This window comes from Pelmatolapia mariae, linkage group LG8, assembly GCF_036321145.2.
Source record: "Pelmatolapia mariae isolate MD_Pm_ZW linkage group LG8, Pm_UMD_F_2, whole genome shotgun sequence".
NCBI classification, from domain to species: domain Eukaryota; kingdom Metazoa; phylum Chordata; class Actinopteri; order Cichliformes; family Cichlidae; genus Pelmatolapia; species Pelmatolapia mariae.
Window position 1 is genome coordinate 25,833,445 of NC_086234.1, and position 25,589 is coordinate 25,859,033.

Below are 25,589 nucleotides of genomic sequence, written 5' to 3' on the forward strand. Positions count from 1 at the left end.
ATTCAAAAAACACTAGGGGAATTCCTACCCGAACAGAAACCTCTCCCTCCACTTTTTCCATGTCACCCAGTAATGCTGAGATCAGGGAAGACTTCCCACAGCCAACATGGCCCACCACAGCCAGCAGGGAGCCCTGGGGCACCATCACGTTAATACTGCAAGCACACAATCAAATATTTTACTAAAACAAATACGGTGAATATAAAAATACGATGTGTGGCTTTCGTAGCATACTTGTGTAGAACAGGAGCGTCGTCTTTGCCCCACGTGAATTTCCCATTGACAACCGTGACTGCAAACTCTGTTGAGCAACAAAATGACACAAGTGAAAAAAAAAAAATCCAAGTCATCCAAGAACTGGTCAGGCAGGAGTCACTAGGTGAAAAAGAAAGCAGTGAACTTGCACTCAAGCATTGCATTTCAATAGCCCATGGTGTTTACATAAAGGAATAATGTAATCCAAATGACTAGACAAAGCAAAGTTTTGACAAGTTAATCCAAGTGTTTAATTTCACCTGTGACTGTGTTGTTCCTGTTTACGGAATCTGGATCCAGCTCATCATGACTCAGGAAATTTTGGACTCGCTTCAATGAGACGCTCGCCTGAGATGTAGAATAAACAGATGCATGCAATGAATTCTGCTAAAGAAAACCCAAAACACAAACACAGCGCAGGAGGTGAAAAAGGACAAAGAAAAAGGTTCCCACCTGTACCAGGCTGCTGATGACTTGGGGAAGCATGTTGAGGGGAAACCTAAGGATGTTAAAAAGCGAGATCGACACGAAGGCCGTCTCCGCATCCAGGATGTTTTTTTCATCCACAGTTACATACACGGCAAATGTTGTCAAGGCAACCTGGAAACACATGGGAAAAACAGACCACTCAGACATCAAGGTTCATCGGTTTAATGCAGAGAGGAGGCAGAGCCGTGATGCCAGACAGTCAGTGACTCAGCAAGGATCTAAATATCAACAGCACCATTAAGGCGTTATCATCAACACAGATATACACTTGTTTTGGTTGCTGAAGTGCTCATTTACCCAACTAATAAAACATGTGTCCACAAAATCTCACATGTGATATGACCTGAAGAAGATAACAATTGCAGGCATGAGCACATGTGAAAAGAAACGCTGCTCACACACCATATGAAGACATTTCTCCATTTTTCTTCGCTCAGAAACTTGACCTCAGGGTAAGGCCATGTGTATATATACTTGCTTCAGTTCACAATTTACTGTGGTTTTGTTAGTCCGCTGCACAAAGACGGCAGCTGAGTGGTGAAAGTCGAAGCACTAGAAGCACTCTGGTTCTTCCAATATTGTCTCAAAATCACACTTTTCTTAATATTTTAGCCTTTTGCAATTGGGACACAAACTTTCTGTGGTGGCCCCAAGTGCACCAGAATAATTAGTCACTGTAGGTTTATCCAGAGCTTTTCAGACTGCTTAACAAACTTTGATGGGAGATGTTTAGAATCATCATCAAATAAACAAAATAAACAAATGGGGTTAGTGTGATCGTATCTGCAAATAATCTTAATCCAAATATTTTCATATCAAGGCCTAAAACCCCTAACAAGGAGATTCTTAATAATAATGCCAACATGTGACATTCTTATACAAGTTGGAAATGAAAGTCATGTTAATGTAAAGCAGCTTCCAGCCAGTAAAGTTATTAAAATATGACTTTAAAAACTGACAAAGAAGCTCTTCGTCAAGGCGTTTACTAACAAACCATAATAGACAAAAAGCAGTGCTGAAACCTATAGTGGTGTCATAATAATAAACTGTCAAATGAATAAGCTTTCATCCTGTTTAAATTTACTGTGTAGTCAACTTTACTTCATGAGTTTCTTGCAGACATTTGGGGGAAGCCTACCAGGAAAGGCGCACTGGTCCAGGCCATGGTGGACAGTGCTCCGAGGTAGGCCGTCTTGCGTAGCACGATAAGCTCCTTTTGCCGAATGGCCAGGACCTTTTCTTTGAAGGAGTTCTCCCACGCGTACAGCTTGAGGACTTTGATGCCGTTCAGGATCTCGTTCATCAGCTTGATACGAGCATCTTTGTGCTGCATCTGCTCCACCTGACGATGATGGTGAGACCAGCTGTTTTTACTTGTGAATTTTGATACTTAAAACACAAAGGGAACTTATTTTTAAGCAAATCAATTGTGTAAATGTGACATTCTGTTTGTTTTACACTGTGAAATACCTGATAGGCTCGAGTCTTCATAGCGATAAATGCATTAAAAGGGATCAGCATGATCATAACAGCCACCCCAGCAAGCACAGATGGACCGAGGATCTGTAAAATAAACCAGAGTCAGCAAATGATTGGATTTATAATCCAAAATAAAGAAGAACTCTCCTGTGTGTAAATAAAAACGTGGCAGGTCCTGGATAACCACTACCTCCCACGGTCTGGTGAGGAAACTGTAGACTGACTGGATAAAGAACTTGATCCAGTGCGGCTCAGCTTCCCACAGCTCTGACCACGAGACCTTCCAGTCCATTCCCTTCTCCCACTGAGTCCACACCCCTTGCTGTCACAGTCTGTCTCTAGTTGTGCAGGTTTCCTCCACCCCTGTTCAGATTCCTTCCTAAACCAACTGGGTTCTTTCTTCTTCCCAGTTTTTGTTGCATCATGGTCCTGGCATGCTGTTCCCAACACCAAACTCTGCCGCAGCAGCTCTTCTGCTTGGTCAACTCCTCCTGAGCCCTTCACTTCCTACCTGTCCTCACCTTTGTGGTGGTTGAGGAGGCTCTCTAACAAACAAACCACTAATTTTTCCGACAGGCTGCTGAATGGGAGTCATAGCTTGGAAGATGACAAAGATGATCTCAGTGACCGACAATGGTCAGACAGCTTCCGAATTACAGTAAATTTTAGCTGTTATTCTCATGAGTGCATTAAATAAAGTCCCCTTGGCATAAGGAGAAGACTCAGTGTAACACAAATACAATCTGTGCATGTACCTGCCAGAGGAAATATAGTGCCAGCATAATCTGAAGAGGGGCAGACCACAGCATGTTAAGGAAGGTGGTCAGATCCATGAACCTCTGCGCATCCACAGACATCAGGTTGACTATCTCTCCCACAGTAGATGAACGCTTGGCTGCATTAGTTATCACTAGTGCCTGTAAAAACAAACAAACAAGTAAAACAGAAGATCAGGGAACAAAACCCTTAACACCACAAGAATATTTTCTATGAAGCAATCGATATCTCCCTTCTAAATTTAAATATGAATGTAATTTGTTTGCAGAACAAAAAAAAAATCTAATGTGATTGTTTCCTGCATACCTTCCTGTAGATAGCTCCGATGACAGCAGTGCGCACATTCATGCCAGTGACAAAACAGTACTGAAATTGATGGTGGAGTATGAGGGTTTGCAGCAGGGCCGTGAAGAACATAAGGCAGGCCAGCGTGTACCCCCACCAATTAGGAACATCTTTTGCTTTAATGAACAAGATCAGCATCCTGGAAAGGTAAAAAAGAGGAATAACGGTCTTTGATTAAAGCACATGAAGCTGAAATAACCAAAAGTGTAAACTCCTGTGTAAGCCCTCCATCCTCCATACATGCAGACACACACTGCAAAATGTTAGTGTCATTTAGCGCACTATGATCCAGGTATCCTACAGGTTGGACTCTACAGACATCTATTCTTTAACTATGGCCTTAAAACACTGGGAAGAACTGCTGACCTTCAACACCTAAAAAAAAAATAATGAAAAAAAGTCTGTCATTCACAAAAGAGTGTTACTATTGGCAGAGACCTTAGCGGCTTTGTTGACTCATGGTGTGAGTGTGTCAACACACCACTGTTTCCCAGGCCTCTAATTTCTTCTGTGCTCGCCTGTTGAAATCAGACCAAATCAAACATTTTCTTTAATCAGCCGTCCTCTGACACCGTTATGAGGACACAGAAGTCACGAGGCTCACGAGACTTGGAATGTCCTCCGACAATCACCTGAAGCTCCTTTGTTCAAACTGTGCTCATGCTTTTGCCCTCAAGGCGAGTCACGTTCCCTGAAATCTCAGCTAAACCAAAACTCTAGTCTGTTTTAACTTTTCATGCATTTTACTTCATTACTCTTACAAAGTTTTTAAAGCTACAGACTTATTTGTGCCAACCCCAGTTTAATCAGTGAGCTTGATTGGTCAGAGTGGGTTTGGCATGCTGTGTAGCTAAAATACTCTCACGCTGTTGAATTTGTATCTTTTTGACTTAGCGACTCAGGACACACGTTATTTAGCTTAGCATGTCACCTTTATAGCTTTACATACTATATATCAGAAACTCACTTATTCCTGACACTCCCTAACTTCCCTAATTTCGCATTCCAGAAGGACTGCTATTTGGTGCTATAGGGACAAATAACAGAACCTGTTTAACCTGAGATAGATATGCTTAATCTGCAGATTATCTGCTCTTTCCACAGGTGATTTGAGTATGTAAAGGCAGCTTAAAGGCCAGAGGTAGAATGACAGGTACATCCTGTTGTAACAGTCGATTTTTCATAGTATAGCATAGTATATAAACCAGTAAAGGGCTCAATGGCATGTAAAAGCTGAACATGAGGGACAAAATAGTTGTCTCTAATGTTTAAGTGTGTGGGAACAGCTTCTTCTGGTTAAGGGTTTTGTTATTACTGTGGTTATACTCTTAGAAACCACTTTTACAAGTTTGATTATAAATACAGTGCATCTGAAGAGTGCTCTTTACTTGCTCCACAGTTCCAAAATGAACTAAATTCATTTCTTTACCACAAAATTCTGTACACAATACCCCATGATGAAGGTTCCTAAAATTCTTGCAAATGTGTTAAAAAGAAAGAACAAAACCATGTATGTAACATGAACACAAGTATTCACAGCTTTGCTGTTTCCACTGATCTCCTGTCATATGTTTCCACAACTTGATTTGAGTCCACCTGTGGTAAATCCAGTTGATACGACCTAGAAAAGGCATACTGTCTATATGAGACCCCATAGCTGACAGTGCATATCAGAGCACAGACGAAGTCATTTAAGTCTAATGAATTGTCTGTAGACCTCTGAGACAGGACTGTATCGAGGCAAAGATCTGGGGGAGGGTACAAAACTTTCTGCAGCATTGAAGGTCCCAATGGGCACAGTGGCCTCCATCATCTATAAAGAAGTTTGGAACCACCACCAGGACTGGTGACAGAGCTGGCTGCTCAACCAGTCATAGCAACTGGGCGGTTTGGTCAGGGAAGTGACCAAGAGCCCGGTGAGCTCTGACAGAGCTTCAGCATTGGAGAGAGTAGAACCTTCCAGATGGACAACCATTTTTTCAGCACTCTTATTATTAGGCCTGTATGTTAGCCAGTCGGAAGCCACTCCTCAGTGAAAGGTACATGACACCTCATCTGGAGTCTGACAAAAGACACTTAAAGGACTGTCAGACCATGAGAAGCAAAACTCTTTGGTCTCTTTAGTTAATGTCTGGAGGAAACCAGGCAACGCTCATCACCTGGCCGATACCAATCATTTAGTGAAAGATGGTGGTGGCAGCCTCACAGTTCCTGCTGACCTGGGTGACCTGTCAGGGTCGAGGGAAAGATGAATGCAGCCATGTACTGAGACATCCTCGATGATAACCTGCTCCAGAGCACTCTGGACCTCAGACTGGAACAAAGGATTTTCACCCAAACGAACAATGACCCTAAGTACACAGCCAAGATAACAAAGGAATGGCTTTGAGACCACTCTGTGAATGAGTGCCCCAGTCAGTGAATAGCTGGGCACTGATGCGCTCCATCCAACGCGATTCAGCTTGAGAGGTTCTTCAAACAAGAATGAAAGGTGTGCTGAGCTTGTGGCATCATACTCGAAAAGACTTGAGGCTGTCACTGAGGCTACCAAAAGTGCTTCAATTAAGTACTGAGCAAAGGCTTTTAATTCTTATGTGCATGTTTTATGCACTTTTTCCGTTTTTAGTAAATTTAAAAGAATTCCAAGCAAAGTTTTTGCCCACTTTGTCATCATGGGAACTGTGTGTAGAATTTTTAGTAGAGCAATGAATTTATTAAATGTTGAAAAAGACTGTAACATGACAAAATTTGGAACAAGCAACAACAGCATCTCTGTGAAAGGAAACATGCTGTACATATAAAATATAAATAGGAATCACTGGATGGAGTTACCACCGACATTCTAATGAATGTTTGGAAGGACTGTAAAGTTTTCCCTTCACTATTTTCTTCCCTCTCTTTCTCAGACTGTATTAACTTCCAAAAATGGCTCAAAATTAGTTTTTCTATTTTACATATAAGGCATGGTATTAAATCCTGAGATCCATTTTTCCATAGAGGAGAGGCTGGAACTTTAACATTACGTTAGGATTTTACATGGGTATGCTACAAAAATAAATGAAAAAGCTGTCTTATCAAAAGATAACTGTCAAATAAAAGGACAGAAAATTTGAAATTAAAATTTCCCCCCACTGTGCCGCAAGTAAGAATGATATATCAGTGTTAGGAGGGAATGTTCAAACACATCAGTCCCACAAAAGACACACGCAGGAAAACTATCTGGGAAGCCATCTCTGATACCTTATCTACACAGTGATAAGTATTTCTGAGAAAGGCTCCTATCATTGAATTTGCACCCTGGGCTACTAAAGGCATAAAGAGGAAACATATTTACATGAGGCGTTTGCATCCTGAACAAGGACAGTGTACGCCTTTAAATATAAACAGCTAACATACTCTGCATAAAGAAGACCGAAATGCAAAAACACAAACGCGGCATGCAAAAATCTGTCCTGGAAATGGTATTCCACAACACTGAAACAATAGCTGTTAGTGTGCTGTAGTAAAGAGAGCACGCAATAGTAGAGTAGAATCGTTGTCTTTACTTCAGGAGCTGTGGGTTGACAAAGGTGATGATATCCTGCAGGAGCTTGTAGCCTGAGCCAATCAGAAAGTAGGGTCCAAAGGCCTTGACGAGGGCGCGAAGGAAGGATGGCTGGTGCGCAACTTTCTTACTGGACAGCAGCACCTCTACTTCCTCTGGGCTGCTTTCGCCTTCTCCTCCTCCTCCTGAGATGTGGTTGGTGGTTGACGGCGGGGGCTTAGCGTACGTAGCCTGGCTAGCCACACTCTCTTCACTGTAGGGGGGAGGATTTGGGTATTTAGGATGGGAATGAAAGAAAAAGAGCAAGAGATTCAATACAATTACATTTTATTTATATAGCACCAAATCATGACCACATCATCACCTCAAGATTTATATTGTAAGGTAAAGATCCTATGATAATACAAAAAACCCAACAATCAGATGGCTCCTAGAAGCAAGCACTCGGGAGGAAGACTCCCCAGGAACAGGATGAAACCCCTGAACTAGGCAGAACTAGGCTTTTGTACTGGACCTTCACCAGGACCCAAGCATAGTGATTGAATCATGTGAGGCCAAGATAACATGTTACTCAAGATACAGAGGTGCTTTTTTCTGAATAACATCAGTTGTGAATAGATAATTGGCACAACAATTTGGATCAAAAAGTTTGGAAGGAAAAGTCTAACTTGAGTTTCTTTAATGACACATATCCTGACTGTTTAACTACAGCAGCAGAAAGTGGCACTCTCATACTGATAAGGCAGCATGTTATGTGTCTGACTACCTCTGCCAAATATTTAACATTTGCTAACCTTTTCAGCAGGCTTTCAGGGTTAGGGCTGGCTTTCGTTAAAGCCACATGCTAGGCACAGGCACAGTTCAGAAACTAGAAGATGCCATGCTTCACATGAAATCTCAAACATTTTTGGCATTACAGTTCTTATGTTAGAAGATTTTCCATTTGTGTGCTGTGCTCGCAAAATATTTGTCTCCAGATTTTTAAAATATTTCAAAAGAAATTACTAGGAATAATTTGATATGAGTTTCGAAAAAGTAAATTAAACTGCCAGAGCTCCTTACTATCATTGGATTTAAATAGCTTGACCATCTGAGGTCCAACCCCAACCCTAAATCTAACTAACTCCATAAGAATGTGTAAATTTTGACACATCAAAAAACTATTCACATTTGTTCCAAAAAAAAGACAATTTTGCCTTTTGCCTCCCAAATACAGGGTTATGGTGTGGTTAGGGTTACCACCTATGCTAACGTAAACCTCAGATCATTTAAAGTCAATTGTTCTCTTGGTCAAAGTGACTGCTATTATATCCGTTTGATATTGTACAAACTTTTCAAATGTTTTCTTAGCCAATCACTTTCCTTTAATGAAAATACCAAATGCATTTAGGAAAGTGTTCAACAAAAGATACAGGAGGTAATATTATAGACCTTTAGATGTCATCCCAGGTTGCTAGAAAAATTTCTTCAATTTGAAGCTAGTTTAGCTGCAGATTTGATGATGTTTATAAATGAGAAAAATGTTTGCCAGTTTATGGCAAACATTGGAGGAAACGACTGACTACTCAGTCCTAAATTGCAAAGACACTGTAACCCATTAAATGATTCAACTTAAATGTAAAGTACAGTGAACTGTTGCTACTAAATCCCTGGAAATGTAATAAAACAAATCCCAGAAAAGCAGTAAATCACTGTCACGTACTGACTATAATTTACCATAGCTGATGAATCACACTATGAGCGCAACTGCCAGTGTTCAGTAGCTAAACTGTTTTAGCTCTAAATTATACCACATAAACAAAATCATACTTCAGATTCCCTCTGCAAACCTGGATCCTTCCAGTGGCGAGCAGCGATGCAAACATCGGAAAGGGAGAAAACAACAACAAACAAAAACTACAGCATTAAGAGTTGTTGTGGCTGTTGGTGGCTGCATTTGCTTAAAGGGTAAATAATGGCATTATTTGCTCAAAAGAAGCTCAGACAACTTTTGTTCAGCATACTACACAAAGTGTAATACAAGCTTAAAGCACAGGAGTCTGATTACAGCAGTGAAGTAAAGGGAGACTACAGTTCAGCAAACAACTGTTAACATTAAACAGGTTTCCAGGTCACTACTGAAAAGGCCCTAACCAAACTGTTCCCTCTCATTTTACAAGAAGAATGCACAGGGAAATCTGACAGGAAAACTGCACAGAAAGAGGAAGCAGCCTGACAGAGGTCGGAGTTCAGCAAAGTTGTCAAGCGTGTTTGCTAAAGCGGCACAACGTGTAGCTGGAATGCCGTTCCCAGCCGGCAGGCAAGGAAAGTAATTTCTTCTGCATGAAGCTGAACAAACTCAAAAGAATAGAATGCAGCAACCTTAATATGAGAAAAGTCATTCACTTTGCAGAGCAGCGGGAGGTGGACTTAATCCTCACAAGCTCTGACAGTAAAAGCCCGAGATATTCCACAAACGTACAGGAAACATCAGAGCAGCGTTACTACAAACGAGCTGCTTTCTTTTATAATGTTGCAGTGCATTTCGTATATCCTCTCTGATGCCTGCAGACGCTCTCTGTGTGAGTTGTTGCTGCAGTCTGTGTGCGTGGAGTTTCCCGCAACTCTTTAAAGTAGAAATGGTGTGTGGCAGCTTCAGATACTGATACCCTCCTGCTAGGGTTACAAAAGAAACGTGCTAGTAGTTTCACTTGTGCAAAAAGGAATGAACCTACGCCTGCATGCGCACAACCATACACAAAGAGCTCTGCCCTCTACGACAACATCCCTTCCCTTTTCTAGTCTAACAAAGAACTAATAAATCTGCCCTTCCTTTGAAAGCCTGAGCCCGGGGCTACAATCAGCTATGGCTTTTTTTTAAATTCACATTATGTGGATCAAAGAAAGCATTTGTAGAAATTCAAATTAGTTTATAAATGTGAACTCTTAGGTTTTCACTGACTATTCACTGCTCAGACAGCAGGAATAAATGACAAACAGGAGAAATGTAAACGGTCTAGAGGAATACATACACAACAAGAGAAAGGCACACAACAGAAAAGTCAGCGTGTTGCAGGAAGACAGTGAAAAGGCTTTAAAAACACAAAAAGGTGCAATATTAGCCGCTGCATACGTCTGTATGCGCCGGCATCATTGGACTATGTTACATTTAAAAGTTTTGTAAATGTCATTGAGCCATAAAGAGAACTTAAGGCGGACACTGTTCAGTATCCCTTACCCCATCTTCAGCTGGCTCAGAACCTGCTCTCACTGGCGAGTTAGCAGCCAAAGAGAACACATCGTCTGTGTCCTTGCTTGGCTTGCAGTAAAATTTTGAAATTGCTAAGACCTTATTCTAGCATCAGCCCTCTCCAGTCATCAGATCAAGGCCTTTTAACTATTCCCCATTTAGAACAACGCTTCCTCAGCTCATCAGGCCGGTTGAATCCCAGTGAAAAGGGGTTTGTACAATTCTGATGAGCTTGAGAGTCAATATTTGGTATGACCACCTTTTTTTTTTTCATGACCCCCAACACCAGCAGCCCCAAACCATGACAGTGCAAGAATTTAAAATATGGATTCATCACTCTATCGGACCCATGGACACTGATTTTCAGCCTACTTATAAGTCTGCAGCCTTTTCTCACAGCTTATCTTCCTTAAGAGTGACTGAAGATAGTTCTCCAGGCTTCAGACTAAACCTGGAGAACTATCATGTAAGACCACCTTAAAAGACATCAAAGCCTGTCTTATTTTAAGCAAAACACAAAGAAATGAAGCGTAGCTCAAAGCTTTTAAGTTTAACATACCTTAATTTTGCCTTGGCCTCCTCCTTCTCCCACTCATTAAGGAGCCTGGGCACCATGACTTTGGAGCTATCGCGCTTGTTCAGAGACCACAGGTCTTTGGCCTCCAGGGGCATTTTGTAGCCTTTTACAGCCATACTGGGAAAGAGAAGCAGCAACTTAATTCAATCTGTTACATTAAAGCAATTCATTGCTACAAGTGTGACTGAAACAAATGAGACATTATCTAAATGGTTAAAGTGCATTTTTGCCTCTTTTTTTCTCGTTAGTTTGCTTTGATTCATTGCCAACATGTAACACTAAAATTCTTTATCCCAGAGCCATCTTACTAATAAATGTTGTCCTCAAAAATACTTAATTGAGTTTACTGAATTAGCTATACGTGCAACTGGATTGAATTTCACCGGAAATTGGCCCTATGTTTTTGCAGCACTGAGGGGTGGGGGGTGGCTTTCGAAGCAAAGAAAATAAGAACCTGTGCCCGAGAAAAACAGCATCTCAACATAGTACAATTTTTTTCCCCACAGAGATAGAGATATACAGTCTCTCTGCATGTTGACACAAAAATAACAGATAATAATAATAATATGATATTGAAGTATTAAATAAGCAAAAGCTACATTATGAACTACGTAATTATAATCACAGTGCAAACTACCCTCATGTTTTGACATCATGTGATATAGTAAGTAAACAAACTCTTTAGTGACAGGTTTGGCTAAACAGTGATTCGTGAAAAATTGTCAGGAAATAATATTTGTAGCATGGAGTAACGGTGCCAGCAACATTTCTTTTTTTTCTTCAAAAGGTATTAAACAACTAATAAACTGTAACCAATAAACTGTACAATGAAGGAGTAAATAACTCTTACATTTAGATAAAGTTGAGGTTAAGCAATACTAAATAATATAGCCACAGTATGTGTGCATTACATACTGTTTACTGTGTAAACAGCAAATAACATAATGACATATATTATTAATTGTGGATTAGCTAACATAGCATGGAACAAGCTAACAGCAAAAGTAACAGCATTTTCTAAGCTTCTTCATTCAAGCTGCACTAATAGTTTGTTTTTTATGACTGCAAACGTTTTACATTTTACCACCAACTGTGGTCGAGGTAAGTCGACACTGCTTTTTTTGTTCAGTTTCACTGCGTTTATGATCACTGCAATAAAAAAGGAGAAAGGAAAGGAGAAACTAGCACTAATCTAAACGACAACAGTATGAAGCCAAATGACTCTCAGGCTAAGCTAAGTGAGATAAGTCCAAATAAATTAGCCAATTGATTTAAATTATCCTAAAACATTTTTCTTGTTTTAAGAGGGCTAATCCATCTTGAGAAAAAGCCCCAAACTGAAGATTTAACAGAATAGCACGTCCTATTGATTTAAATTATCCTAAAACATTTTTCTTGTTTTAAGAGGGCTAATCCATCTTGAGAAAAAGCCCCAAACTGAAGATTTAACAGAATAGCACGTCCTACTATACTCACAGAACTAAAAAAACTGCTTGAAAAATGAATAGCAGGGTCTAAAGATGGAGAAACGAACACCTCAGAGCCTTTAAAGCCCCAAAACCTTTAGTGTATACCACGAACTGTGAGTCTGTGGAGGTTGATGTGGTGGCAGACAGCAATGTTAGCTTACCTTGTGAACCACCAAAAAGTGATCTTTGAGAGAAAACCTGCTGTAGCTTCAGGGCAAGGATTCTGGGGGAGGGGAAAAGAGGATAAGTGTGCATAATATGAGACCAGGGAGGTTAAATGAGGATAAAGAGGACATACTGAGAAGCAAGTAACAACTGAATTCAGTGTGTGACTGTGTGACCTGCTTTAACAAGCACACAGCTGCCCCGGAGCATGCTCAGACTTTCAGCTACTCAGAACACTGACTTTATGGTGTGAGCAGGAAAACACAAAAATTATTTATGAGCGGACTGTGACCGATGACTCACAGGGTCAGTGACAACATTGGAGAAGAGAGGAGGTTTCTCGTTGAAGCAGCAGAGAATGAACTCACAGACCACCATGCTGAAGTAGAAGTAGAATGTGGTGAACCGCAGCTTATCTGTGACTTCGCCCTGTAAAGTATAACAAGAACACACACACAGACACAGCAAAATGCAGGAAGTCAATCATGAATTTGAATCATGTACAGGAAACAACTCTTGCATTATGCTTTCATTGTTCCTTTAAAATGAGGTCTGTACTGAAACCAATATATATGAAAAATAAAAGCTGAAACCTAAGGCTCACAATATCAGATAATAATTAGAACACGTGTGTATCCTATTCTTTTTGAAAACAAGACATCAGCTTTTATCAGTTTTTGGGATGAGATGGCTTTTTGGAAAACACAACATGTCCCTGAAGGACTCTGAGACTACTGTGCTTACACATTAAGCTTCTTTCAGCTGCTAACTTATTTTCATGGGTCACCACAGCAGATAGATGTGTCTGAAACCACGAATCATGTTAAGCATGAAAACGTTTTTCACTATAGCACCAGTCCACAACAGCAGTCACCTCAAGGAGTGTTTAAATCCTACGCTAAAGACCCTACAATATTATATAGAAACCCTAACATTCACATGACCCCTGTGAGAAAGCCTTTGGCGACACTGGAAAGTTCATTTCCCTTTTAACAGGAGGAAACCTCCAGAGTAACCAGGTTTCAGGGAGGGGCAGCCCTCTGCCATAACCTCCTCTAACAGATGAACAATGTTATTCCTCGACTGCACCTTTCAGACCTGCAGCTATATCAGAATTCACAGGTGTGTCTGGGTGTTGTCATAGTGTGTAAAAGGTTCTTTGTGACACATGATGGTACTGCTTACAGCAATTTTACAGCTTTATTCTTTTATGACAAAGTAAATGGAAATGTAAAAAAAAGCACCTTCCTTAAAATTCTTATTGAAGTCCTATATGTTATGTCTGCTTTGGTGATGAATGTAAAATTCACCCCTGGCAGTCAGGCAGCAGGCAGCCCCACCCATGCATTGCTATGATCATCCAGGAGAAAGGTAAGCATGAGTTGTAAGTGTGTGGGTGTTAGGAACATTCACATGAATGGATGGAAGCTGACCGCAGGATATTCGTATGTAAACACCTTTTGATATATGAATGAGGTAGAACCTTATATGTGTGTACAATAGTACAATACTACTGGCAGCTAAAAAAAGCATTGTCACAGTGAGCACAGCAGCATGCTGAGGTTAGGATTTGGTTCAAAGGCTAAACAACCCTACATGACTTTAGGCTCTTGAGAAATGCTAAGGTAATAGAATGGCATTTCCATTCACTAAACATCAACACAGAGGAGAAAGTATCACAAAAGCCAATAGTCTGCAAAAATCAGGCACCCCTTTTTTTCCTCTATTCAGTTCAATTCAATTTTATTTATGCAGCACCAAATCACAACAACAGTCGCCTCAAGGCGCTTTATATTGTAAGGTAGATCCTACAATAATACATGAGAAAAACCCAACAATCATATGACCCCCTATGAGCAAGCACTTTGGCGACAGTGGGAAGGAAAAACTTCCTTTTAACGGGAAGAAACCTCCATCTGAACCAGGCTCTCGGAGGGACGGCCATCTGCCGCGACCGGTTGGGGAGAGAGATGGTCTGCCATGAACCAACACAACAGATGTGAATCTGAAGATCTCAAATGCATGAATGTTGTCTGGTCCAGTGAATTTGTATTTACCATTCAGAAAGCACGCTACATTGCAGCTATCAGGAGAGATCAACGCTGGCTCCAAGAAACAGAGATGAGACAGAACCTTGTTGAGAGTCACGGGGGGACACATTTAGCCATAAATCTGATTATCCTCAACATGTAAAAATGTGAATATGAACCCATGTAAACACGCTAATTGGGGTAAGCCTTACTCTGATTATTGACTATAATCCCATCATTACGTGCACGTTAACACAGCTTTTGACCTTTTTATAACAGAAAACAAGTATATCACTTATAGATTTTATACAAGATTAACATTCTCCACATGATAGTCATTCCATTCTCTGTTCTCCACAATAATATTAACTCATGAAAAAAAGAATTACTTGAGTCAACCATTTAAAATAAAGTGCATACATATATCAGACATCAAAGCCTTTCATATCCAACACTGAGGCTGGTCATTTTTTTGAGTATTAAACGACACCAACCACAAACAGAAACATCTGCCTGTACAGCAGCTAAATCGTCCACTATTCTCACTAGGCAGTACCAAGTGTATGGTACCTGATTATAAATAGTAAGAATGGACCAAACCAGTAAAGACAAAGATTAAAAATGCTGCAATGCAATGCACAGTCTAGGTTTTATTAGGAGCAGTTTTGTGTCTTTGTCATGATCCTGGGCCATGTTGGCCCAGCATTCTTAGTTTTCATGTATTTTTGTATTTTGTTCTTTATTTAGGCCATGGTTCCTGCCCTGTTACATTGTTCCTTATGTGTTTTCCCCCTTGTGGCTCTTACCCCCTGTGTGCCCCTTTGTGTATCTGAGCCCTCCTCTCTCCTTGTGTTTTATTCCATGTTTTCCCCAGCCCGTTATGTCTGTGCTCTTCCCGTGCTCTCTCTCCTCCTGTCTGAACCTCTGTGCACTTCCTGTTTTGCTTTGACAGTCCCTCATCAGCATCCGTCATGTTGTGTTCACTCCTGCCCTGTCTCGTTATGATTATCAGTGTCACCTGTGTTCCCCGTGTGCTCCCACTCCCCTCGTTAACCCTCTGTGTATTTAGGTCTGCGTCTCCCTCAGTTCTGTGTCGCGTTCTCCCTCATGACTGTGTGCTCCTCCATGTGTTTCCTCGTAAGTCAGTTACCTTAGTTCTTCCCAGTTTAGTTTCATGTTATTTTGTATCGCTATTATCTCCTGTCAGCAATAAAGCTGTATTTTGAGTTCAGTCCTGTTTTCCCGTGAGTTTTGCGTTTGGGTCCTATTTCCTGCCTGCCACACAGCCTAACCATGACAGTAGAACGCGACCAGTACATGGACCCAGCAAACCGCTCTCAGCTGCGTGAGCGTCAGGATGCTGCCTTTGCCGAGCTGGAGGAGGAGCTCCGCTTGAGGCCGTGGCGCACTCCTGACTACGGGCAGATTTTCCGAGGAACTCGGCTGGCTCTCGGCGGTCCCCGGAGCTGCCGAAAGCCCCCACCTGCTGCTTCACCTGCACCCAAGCTGCGGCCGCTTCAGGTGGGAATTCTCCGCGTCTCTTCAGATGCCCACGCTCCAGCCTCGGCTTTGCCGTTCTGCATGCCGGAGGCTCAGCTGTTTTCTCCGCCCGCTTCCCCTTCCCGTAGGAAGCGGCGCACACGCCGCCATAAGCCGGACAATGGTGAACAACCCACGGTGGTGAGCGGCAATGACTTTTATCCTCACATCCCATCTGACATTAACAGTAATAAACTCACCTCTGATCCGTGGGGAACTTCCCTTATGGACGACGACATAGACTGGGAAAACTATTTCCATCCAGCTCCCTCTGAGTTGGGATTTATCAAGGACTCTCACCACTCTTTAAAACCTCCAAAGACGGCTAAGTCAAAGACTGTAAATTGTGATGGCAGAAGGGCTACACCGATGTTTGATGAAACAGTTTTTTCTGACCCTGTGTGTGTAACCCCTGAGTCTGCCCATTCAAAGACTGTCTTATCTGAGCCTGCCTCTTCGTCTTCCTGTGTTTCTTCTCCCAGGGCAGCTCGGGCCCAGCTTTCCTCTGCACCCGTTTCTGTCCCTCGGGTGGAGAAAGCTGAGGTTCAGCTGGTCCCTACTCCGGCTCCCAGGGCAGCCGTGACTCAGCTTCCTCCTGCACCCGTACCTACTCCTCGGGTGGGAGTGGCTGGTGTCCGGTCTGCCATATCACCAGTGCCGGTCCCTGAGGTGAGGCCAGCTAGTACACAGCCTGCCTCTGCACCCGTACCTACTCCTCGGGTGGGAGCAGCTTGTGTCTGGCAGAAGCCTGCACCCGTTCCCGTGTCCACTGTAAGTGTAAGCAAGTCTGTCCAGCCAGCGTCTTCGTGTTCAGAAGGCTCCGAAGAGTTAGCTCAGCCAACCATGACAGCAGACTCACTGTTTCTCGCGCAGTTGTGGAAGTATTGCCGGGGCGTTATCCACGCTAAGGACGCTCCCGAGAGACACGTCCAGGTTGTTTTTTTTGACAACTTTTTGTCTTCCACCTTCTGCACAGCCAGCTTTTTGGACATCAAAAGACTGAAACAAATAATAGCAGCTCTGAGAGCCAGGCTTTGGTTTGAGCTGTTTGGCATTGGTGATCCGGGCAAAGAAGACTCTGCGGCCCTTCTGGACGCCCTCGCAGCCTGGTATTCTCGGCGTCAGCATCTTTTTCCGTCACGATTAATAACCAAATCCTTCGATCCTCCCTTCAGAAAGAGACTGCGTCCTCGCTATCCTCGCTCCACCACACCTCCACTTTCTCCAGGAGCTCACTTAGCTGCCCAGCCTCCAGTAGCTCAGGTCTTAGCGCAGGCATCAGCTTTTCCCCCAGTTCATACCCCAGCGCAGCCCCCGCTAGCTCAGTCTCCTGTGTCCCCGCTAGCTCAGTCGTCCACCCGACCACCAACTCCACTCTCACCACAACCATTACTACAGCCACTAGTTCAGTGTCCAGTGTCACCTGCAGTCCAGTCCCCAGCTCAACTGCCTTTCGTTCACACTCCAGCCCAGTCTCCTGTAGCCCAGTCACCTGCTCTACAGCCTGCTCCAGTTCAGTCAGTCCAGCCTGCCCCAGTTCAGTCAGTCCAGCCTGCCCCAGTTCAGTCAGTCCAGCCTGCCCCAGTGCAGTCAGTCCAGCCTGCCCCAGTGCAGTCAGTCCAGCCTGCAGCGCCGCCGTCCCAGCCTGCCCCAGTGCAGTCAGTCCAGCCTGCAGCGCCGCCGTCCCAGCCTGCCCCAGTGCAGTCAGTCCAGCCTGCAGCGCCGCCGTCCCAGCCTGCCCCAGTGCTCCCTGTTCCGCCTGCAGCGCCGCCGTCCCAGCCTGCCCCAGTGCTCCCTGTTCCGCCTGCAGCGCCGCCGTCCCAGCCTGCCCCAGTGCTCCCTGTTCCGCCTGCAGCGCCGCCGTCCCAGCCTGCCCCAGTGCTCCCTGTTCCGCCTGCAGCGCCGCCGTCCCTGGCTTCCACGCCGCCGCCTGCAGCGCCGCCGTCCCTGGCTTCCACGCCGCCGCCTGCAGCGCCTCCGTCCCCGCCTGGTCCAGCTTCGCCTGGCCCGGCATCGGCTCCAGCTTCGCCCTCGCCTGGCCCGGCCTCTGCATCGGCTCCAGCTTCGCCCTCGCCTGGCCCGGCCTCTGCATCGGCTCCAGCTTCGCCCTCGCCTGGCCCGGCCTCTGCATCGGCTCCAGCTTCTCCCGCGCCTGGCCCGGCCTCTGCATCGGCTCCAGCTTCTCCCGCGCCTGGCCCGGCCTCTGCATCGGCTCCAGCTTCGCCCGCGCCTGGCCCGGCCTCTGCATCGGCTCCAGCTTCGCCCGCGCCTGGCCCGGCCTCTGCATCGGCTCCAGCTTCGCCCGCGCCTGGCCCGGCCTCTGCATCGGCTCCAGCTTCGCCCGCGCCTGGCCCGGCCTCTGCATCGGCTCCAGCTTCTGCTACGCCTGGTCCGGCCTCTGCATCGGCTCCAGCTTCTGCTACGCCTGGTCCGGCCTCGGCTTCTGCTACGCCTGGTCCAGCTTCTGCACCTGGGAATCGCCGGTCCCTTTCCGGGCCACCAGCCAGATGTCACCGCCGTCGAGGCCGGCCCCCTGAACTGTTCCCGCAACGTTGCCGTCCACACGGTCGGCCCCCAAAACTGTGTCCTCTGCGTCGCCGCCGTTGCCCTCCGCACGGCCGGCCCCCGGACCCGTGTCCACGTCGCCGCCGTCTTCCACGCGGCCGGCCCCCGGACCCGTGTCCACGTCGCCGCCGTCTTCCACGCGGCCGGCCCCCGGACCCGTGTCCACGTCGCCGCCGTCTTCCACGCGGCCGGCCTCCGGACCCGTGTCCACGTCGCCGCCGTCTTCCACGCGGCCGGCCTCCGGACCCGTGTCCACGTCGCCGCCGTCTTCCACGCGGCCGGCCTCCGGAACAGCCGTACTGTGAACTTTGGTGCTGTCGCCCCCGAGTCGACACTCTGTTCTATGTGGACATTGCTTCCCTGTCCTGGACTATTTTTGTGTTCCTCTGAACCTGGTTGTGTATCATGCTCTTTGTGTTTCGTTTGGTTTTGTTCCCTCCGTCCTGGTCCCCCGCCGCCCGCCCTGGGTGGGTTGTTTTTGGTTTTTCTTGTTTTGGTTCTCGGGTTTCGGCTGTCAGGAGCCAGCCCTTGAGGGGGGGGTGGTGTCATGATCCTGGGCCATGTTGGCCCAGCATTCTTAGTTTTCATGTATTTTTGTATTTTGTTCTTTATTTAGGCCATGGTTCCTGCCCTGTTACATTGTTCCTTATGTGTTTTCCCCCTTGTGGCTCTTACCCCCTGTGTGCCCCTTTGTGTATCTGAGCCCTCCTCTCTCCTTGTGTTTTATTCCATGTTTTCCCCAGCCCGTTATGTCTGTGCTCTTCCCGTGCTCTCTCTCCTCCTGTCTGAACCTCTGTGCACTTCCTGTTTTGCTTTGACAGTCCCTCATCAGCATCCGTCATGTTGTGTTCACTCCTGCCCTGTCTCGTTATGATTATCAGTGTCACCTGTGTTCCCCGTGTGCTCCCACTCCCCTCGTTAACCCTCTGTGTATTTAGGTCTGCGTCTCCCTCAGTTCTGTGTCGCGTTCTCCCTCATGACTGTGTGCTCCTCCATGTGTTTCCTCGTAAGTCAGTTACCTTAGTTCTTCCCAGTTTAGTTTCATGTTATTTTGTATCGCTATTATCTCCTGTCAGCAATAAAGCTGTATTTTGAGTTCAGTCCTGTTTTCCCGTGAGTTTTGCGTTTGGGTCCTATTTCCTGCCTGCCACACAGCCTAACCATGACAGTCTTATTCATAACGCCATGATTATGGACAAATATTGATTTTTGCTGCTTTAAATAACACTAAATACACTCAGGTCTAAAATCTTGCTTTATTCAATAAACTGCACCATTCCTCATCATGTGCACAACTTTGCTTCCTCTTGTGATTTGCAATCAACTTGGATATGAATCTTTATTGTGCAAAAACAGCGGTTTTCAGCCTTTGTAGTACAACAGTTTAATGGGTCACTAATCAATTTCCCTTCTAATGGACGGGAAGCTTATCTGGGAGTCATGTAAGTCCTGCAGATTAGAGCGTTACACTTGTTAAAACCAGAATTCGCAGAACTACTGGGTCAGCAGCGCTTACAAACAACTGTTCTGCATCAGTCCCCATGCGTTCCAATCACTTTGTCCCATCGGTCTGCATATTTAACATTCCCTTCCATTTTTTCTTCATGATGATCTCTGTGTGAATGTGTGCATGAGTTTTCTCCACCTCAGCTCCATACTCCCTGCGTTACTGCCTGCAGGGTTTGTTTGCTGTGAGCTGCAGCTCGGCTGGTGAGCGGCGCACACTGGAGGTAAGATAAGTACACTGGGAACAACAGGCCTACTATTCCCTTTTTTGCTTAGTGGTGCCCTGATCTAACCCCTGCCAGAGCATCCACCCACTGTAAACTCCAAAACAACTCCTAAGACAACAAGACTGGGGGAAGGCTGCAGACAAAGCTGAGGGAAGGAGATTCTGAGGGGTGAAAAAAGGGCAGCAGGCAGAGAAGATGATGGCAGACAAGTAAAAGGTATTTGAGGGCAACAGCGTGTTCTCACCTGGCTGGAAGCCTGTAGGATCTTGGAGCGGAAAGGCACGGTGGCACACAGCAAACACAGCAACCAAAAGATGAAGAGGACCCCCGAGGACTGGACCCCGCGTAACCTCTCAAACTGGATCAGAAACGTGGCCAACAGCTGAGAGGGAAGGGAGGGGTGGGGGTGACACATAGAGAGAGGAAAAAGGATTGGGAAGGGGTGAGGGGCAGAGGGAGAGACGGTATTAGATTAGCCATGACAGAATAACTGAGGGCATGTGAGGTAAACCACACACAAACTGGGTCAGTGTTTCAACTTTGGGTTAGATATGCTCCTCGTGGAACTGCACACAGCACTCAGGGCAGTTTACTTCAGGAGGACTGCTTCACTTTTTTTCCAATCTGGTTTTTCAGTCTGCTTCTGCTACATTACCTCTCCATCACCAGAAATAAAGACAGACTTAAAAAAGACAGTGAGATCAAACTGGTGCTAATTACCAATTTAAGTACAGTTGTTAAATTAAGAGTGAAAGCGTAACTTGCTTTTCATCCTCTGTCATATTAGAGACTTTTTCAGAGGTGGATCCTTATATCGAACATGCTCAAAATTTAAAATAATGACATCAGAGCCCCGCCTACCTACTGATCAAATCTTCTGTTTTCAAGGGGCAGCCAATCAGAAGAGAGTTGGCTTAAAGGGAGAAAAACTAAAACAGCTGATTTCAGGCAGATGATGAACTCAGAGGCTGCACCAAGGCCTAGTGTAACGTAAATAAGGATTCATTTAAGCTATTAATGAGCAAATGAACTCTGATAGAATCCAATAAGCTGCATGCTCCTTTGAGGATGTCCTCATTCAGGACATTCGGTACACTTACTCATTCTTGTTATGCACAGTTAGAGCAATGGCTACGCATACAGTAAATTGGAAAATGCATCTGCATCCATACATCTTTACATTCATCCTTTGATGATGAAATTTTGGATCTTAGTAGACCATTGCACATTTCCGGATGCAAAAAGTATGTTAGGACTGCAATGCTGTCCATGGACACCGCCAGTCTTTTCTTCTTTTAGCCGCTGTGACTCACCCGTGTTTAGCAAGTAATCTTTTCCTTTTTCCTGTCTAAATTTAGGCTGTCAAGCAAATATTGGCACAGGATAAAAAAAATTTTTTTTAAAAAAAGCACAAAGGTCATAAAGACTCATGAACATCTATACCAAAAAACATGCTAAAGTATCAGAGGACGAGCAAAGTCATTATGGACGCTGAATTCTTTTAAAATGTTCTGCAGAAGTCGATTTATTTTGTAAGGATTTTTCTGCCTTTATTAAATTCTTTCACCTCAAATCAACAATGCCAGCTCTTTAAACCTCACAGCTACATTATTTTCACAATTCACAATTTTTTTCCATTTAAAAGTGCAGACCGAAAACCTCAATGTGTTTGATTTAAAAGATTCTCTCATCTTTTCAGTCCACTTTTAAATCCAAAACTTTTTTTTCTTTTCATTTCCTTCTGCTGCGTGATCTTTTTCATGTCAGTGCTTCCTGTCTCATTTTACTTTGGGAAACCACTGCAGTGTGTATGTCTGTCTTTTAGACAGGGGTGGTTATAAAGGATTTCATCACCTTTTCCATCAGAAAACTTTCTCTAAACAGTAAATTTATGCCAACAATAACAACAGAAGTGATGGAACATTCCATTGCTGTGGCGGGGGAGACGAAATACAATTTTCCTGTCTAAGAGCAACCTGGAAAAAAAAATACAGTATCACTGTTTACACAGTATCTGGCCTCAGGTCTGTAGCACTGGCCTGGTTAATGGCCTGGTTTGTTTGGAGAAAGAAAAAAAAAAAAGAGTGCATATGACTTTTCTCCTTTTACTGCCTAAAGAAACTGTTTCAGATTTGTTTTTACTTCCTGGAAAAAAAACTGTTTTGATTTGGAATAAGACATGCGACATTTGAAATTGCAACAACTTCACGATGGTGTAAACTGTTTATCACAAGACTGCCAGCTGTATCCAGTGTGACAAGGACATTTCTGCGCATGTGCAAGTTGACTAAGAGTACCTTCACTTCTGCATCTTGGTTTATTTGGTCCAATCTTAGATAACTGCATCTGAGCACTTATCACACTGATGGATGCATTTTGTTTTTAACAGTTTGGGATTTAAAGAGGTAACATCAACAGTCTAACAGATCATTCATTTACTGGACATTAACAACATTAAACCACATGGGAAAATGTATATTGCTTGAACAATATATATTTTTGACATTTCATAAACAACAAAATGTATCTTTTAATCAAGCACATGAGTTAGTAAACTAATCAGGTATTGAAAACCCAACTCAATGCCCGCTCCTCCAGTCTGTCTTGATCTGTGGCTCAAATGAAAGCACTACTGTGATACTGATTAACTCCAAATGAGCTAAAAATTGCACCAAAAACTGCATTTCTTAAAATCGCCTCCAGAGCCTGGCTCAGACCCATGGACTCCTGTGTTAAAACACCCAACTTTAAAACATTACAACACTACAAAGCATGTTTTGGCTAACCTGCTAATTTCCCTTACGTAACAACTATTTTAGCATCATTGTCTCAACTCACCAATTCAGATTTTGTCAAGGCTTACATAGTTAGGAGTTGTTTTATCTGCAAGTCTGCCAAGTTAGGCAGCTGTAGCTGGTAAGGCTCTTAGAGAGGTTTTAAACGTGTCCGTGGTGTTGATGGTTTTTGGAGCATTTTATTGGCATTATCTGACAAATACAAGAGGCCATCAACAAAGTTATTGCTGCAGTTAGTGAGTAAAATTCTAGCATGTTATCTAGCACATCTGACATGATGGCAAAGAGGCTTCAGTGTGGAGACTAGGATTCATTTCATGGTCTCACGGGCACTGTGCGTATCTTTTATCAGTATTTTGTGTATTTTTTGGGTGAATTGTATCAGTTCAGAGAATTTCCATTTGAAGCTGACTGTTTTAATGGCATTTTTACGGCCATCTCTATTCTCTTCTGGTGAAACGGCACTTCAAACTAATTACTCTGAACCTATAATATCAGCTCTTGTATTGTTTCATCTTCTAAAGCAGGGGTGGAGGAAATCCAGGCCTCGAGGGCCGGTGTCCTGCAGGTTTAAGATGTGTCCTTGATCCAACACAGCTGATTCAAATGGTTAAATGACCTCCTCAACATTCTTGAAGTTCTCCAGAGGCCTGGCAATTAACTAATCATTTGATTCACGTGTGTTGACTCAGGGTGAGATCTAAAACCTGCAGGACACCGGCCCCCGAGGCCTGGAGTTGGACACCCCTGTTCTGAAAGTTTCTATTGTGTCTATGACTGCAAGTTGAAAAACGTTGAACCATTAGAAACTCTAAAGTTCTGCTGCCAAACCATGTACATTTATGAGTGTGGAATGATGCAATATCACCTACAGGGATTTCAAATCAAAGTAGCATATATGAGTGTGAGAAACCCTTTTCTCTTGCATAGTTTAATTTGGTTTTCTTTTTGTTGTTGTTGTTTTTAAAAACAAAAAAACAAAACAAAACAAAAAAACAGGGAAATCTTTACTGTGGCATTATGTCTTAAATGTATCAATCGGAGAAACATTTGTGCGTTTGTGACCCATGTCTTTGAAGTACAGTGATACAGGAATGTTTCCCACTTCTTGTTACTTCAGGAAATCAAACAATAAATAGCTGAAATACTGATGCCTTTGGATTTCCTGACAAAGACCAAATAATTTAGCTTTGGCCCGCGGACAGACATAAGCAGGAAACGGACACAGAATTACACAGTGCTTGCTACGTTTTCCTCTTTTGTTTTCTTATTCTAGGCCATAACTGCACTTAAGATGATTAAAAAAAAGTTTGAGGCTTCCCGCTCCTTAAATTCCGAATCACATTGTTTGTCTATACAGGCTCCTCCTCGTCTCTGTGAACGTTTCTGTTTACACAAAACTGACTTATTTTGTTGTGCTTCATAGCCGAGTTACACTTGCTTAGAAGAAGCTAAGAGAAAGGATTTCAGCCTTTCACCCACACGCAGTAGTTGAGTGTGTGCATGTGAACATGAACAAAGATTCTGATCACACATTAACTGGCCACAGCTGGTTACTGATGTGTAATGTCAGCTTCGATTTTCTGTTACAGTCATGTAAAAACACCTCTGGAGCACTGAAGGCAAGCTAACTGCCCATGTTGCTATTTAACTTTATCCATCACACGAACAGCTGCTGTCATTTTGGCAAACCAGTCTCTGTGACTCTTATCTTTTATCACTCAGATATTAATCTCTTATATATGAGGTCGACATCAGCCTGTATTTGAATATGCAAAAAAACATTTGTATAATTCTTAAAAAAAAAAAAACTAAAACAAACAAACTATAATCTATCAATGTTGCTTTCACACTGTGACTTAAAAAAATAAAATAAAATAAATAAATTATATATATATATATATATATATATATATATATATATATATATATATATATATATATATATATATATATATATATATATATATATATATAAAACATGATCCTCACCATGGTCATGCCAAGCACGAGTGGGGTTACATAGTAGATGGGCGGCTGATTGCCCTCGTGCAATGTGTAGAAAAGATCTGTCCAGCACACAATCCACAGCAAAAAGCCAAATGCCTGAGAGCAAACCGAGAGACGAGGGAGAGAAAACAGACATTGAATTATATAAAAACAAAGAAATAAGACACAGAAATCAAAGCCATCAAAATATGAGGAGATTTCTGGCCAGTCTTGTGCTTGGTTTAGTTAGTTAGTTTGTTTGTAATATGTTTATTTATACTTCAAGTTCTAGACACTCTCTGCTGGTCGAGTTAATGTGATGATATATGATAACATGTATGATAACCTGAAAATCATTTAACCATCTAAAACCATCTGAAACAGAAACAAAGTACTCGGTTACCAAAATTGATATACTCTAGTGCAACCTTACTTTGATTTCTAGTAACGTACTGCAAACACATAAAAGAGGCTTTAAAAACTGCATTCATAGAACATGAAATGCTCTTCTTTATACTGCGGTTATACCATATATGAGAAACAGATTACATATTATTCAGTAATTATTTAAATAAATTAACACAATGTACAATTTATAGACAGTAAACT

The 25,589-nt window shown here is 43.4% G+C and overlaps 1 protein-coding gene across 6 annotated transcripts in view; it reads right to left on the reverse strand.

Moving 5' to 3' along the window:
* The window catches only part of abcc3 (ATP-binding cassette, sub-family C (CFTR/MRP), member 3), a 67,415-nt gene that overhangs the window by 17,926 nt on the left and 23,900 nt on the right, over window positions 1-25,589 (reverse strand). For 4 of the 6 annotated variants that reach the window (XR_010094606.1, XM_063481675.1, XM_063481674.1 and 1 more), the window contains exons 3-17: window positions 24,984-25,097; window positions 20,441-20,578; window positions 12,633-12,758; window positions 12,326-12,387; window positions 10,678-10,812; window positions 8,699-8,725; window positions 6,891-7,142; window positions 3,307-3,484; window positions 2,979-3,140; window positions 2,215-2,307; window positions 1,883-2,086; window positions 709-855; window positions 516-603; window positions 235-301; window positions 29-155 (exon numbers count right to left, since the gene is read on the reverse strand). Coding sequence is in view for 5 of the 6 variants with exons in the window: in XM_063481675.1 (XP_063337745.1) it covers window positions 29-155; window positions 235-301; window positions 516-603; window positions 709-855; window positions 1,883-2,086; window positions 2,215-2,307; window positions 2,979-3,140; window positions 3,307-3,484; window positions 6,891-7,142; window positions 8,699-8,725; window positions 10,678-10,812; window positions 12,326-12,387; window positions 12,633-12,758; window positions 20,441-20,578; window positions 24,984-25,097 (1,920 nt within the window). In the remaining variant the exon portion in view is untranslated. The remainder of the gene's footprint in view (window positions 1-28; window positions 156-234; window positions 302-515; window positions 604-708; window positions 856-1,882; window positions 2,087-2,214; window positions 2,308-2,978; window positions 3,141-3,306; window positions 3,485-6,890; window positions 7,143-8,698; window positions 8,726-10,677; window positions 10,813-12,325; window positions 12,388-12,632; window positions 12,759-20,440; window positions 20,579-24,983; window positions 25,098-25,589) is intronic. The other 2 variants (XM_063481680.1, XM_063481676.1) reach the window with 1 other exon arrangement.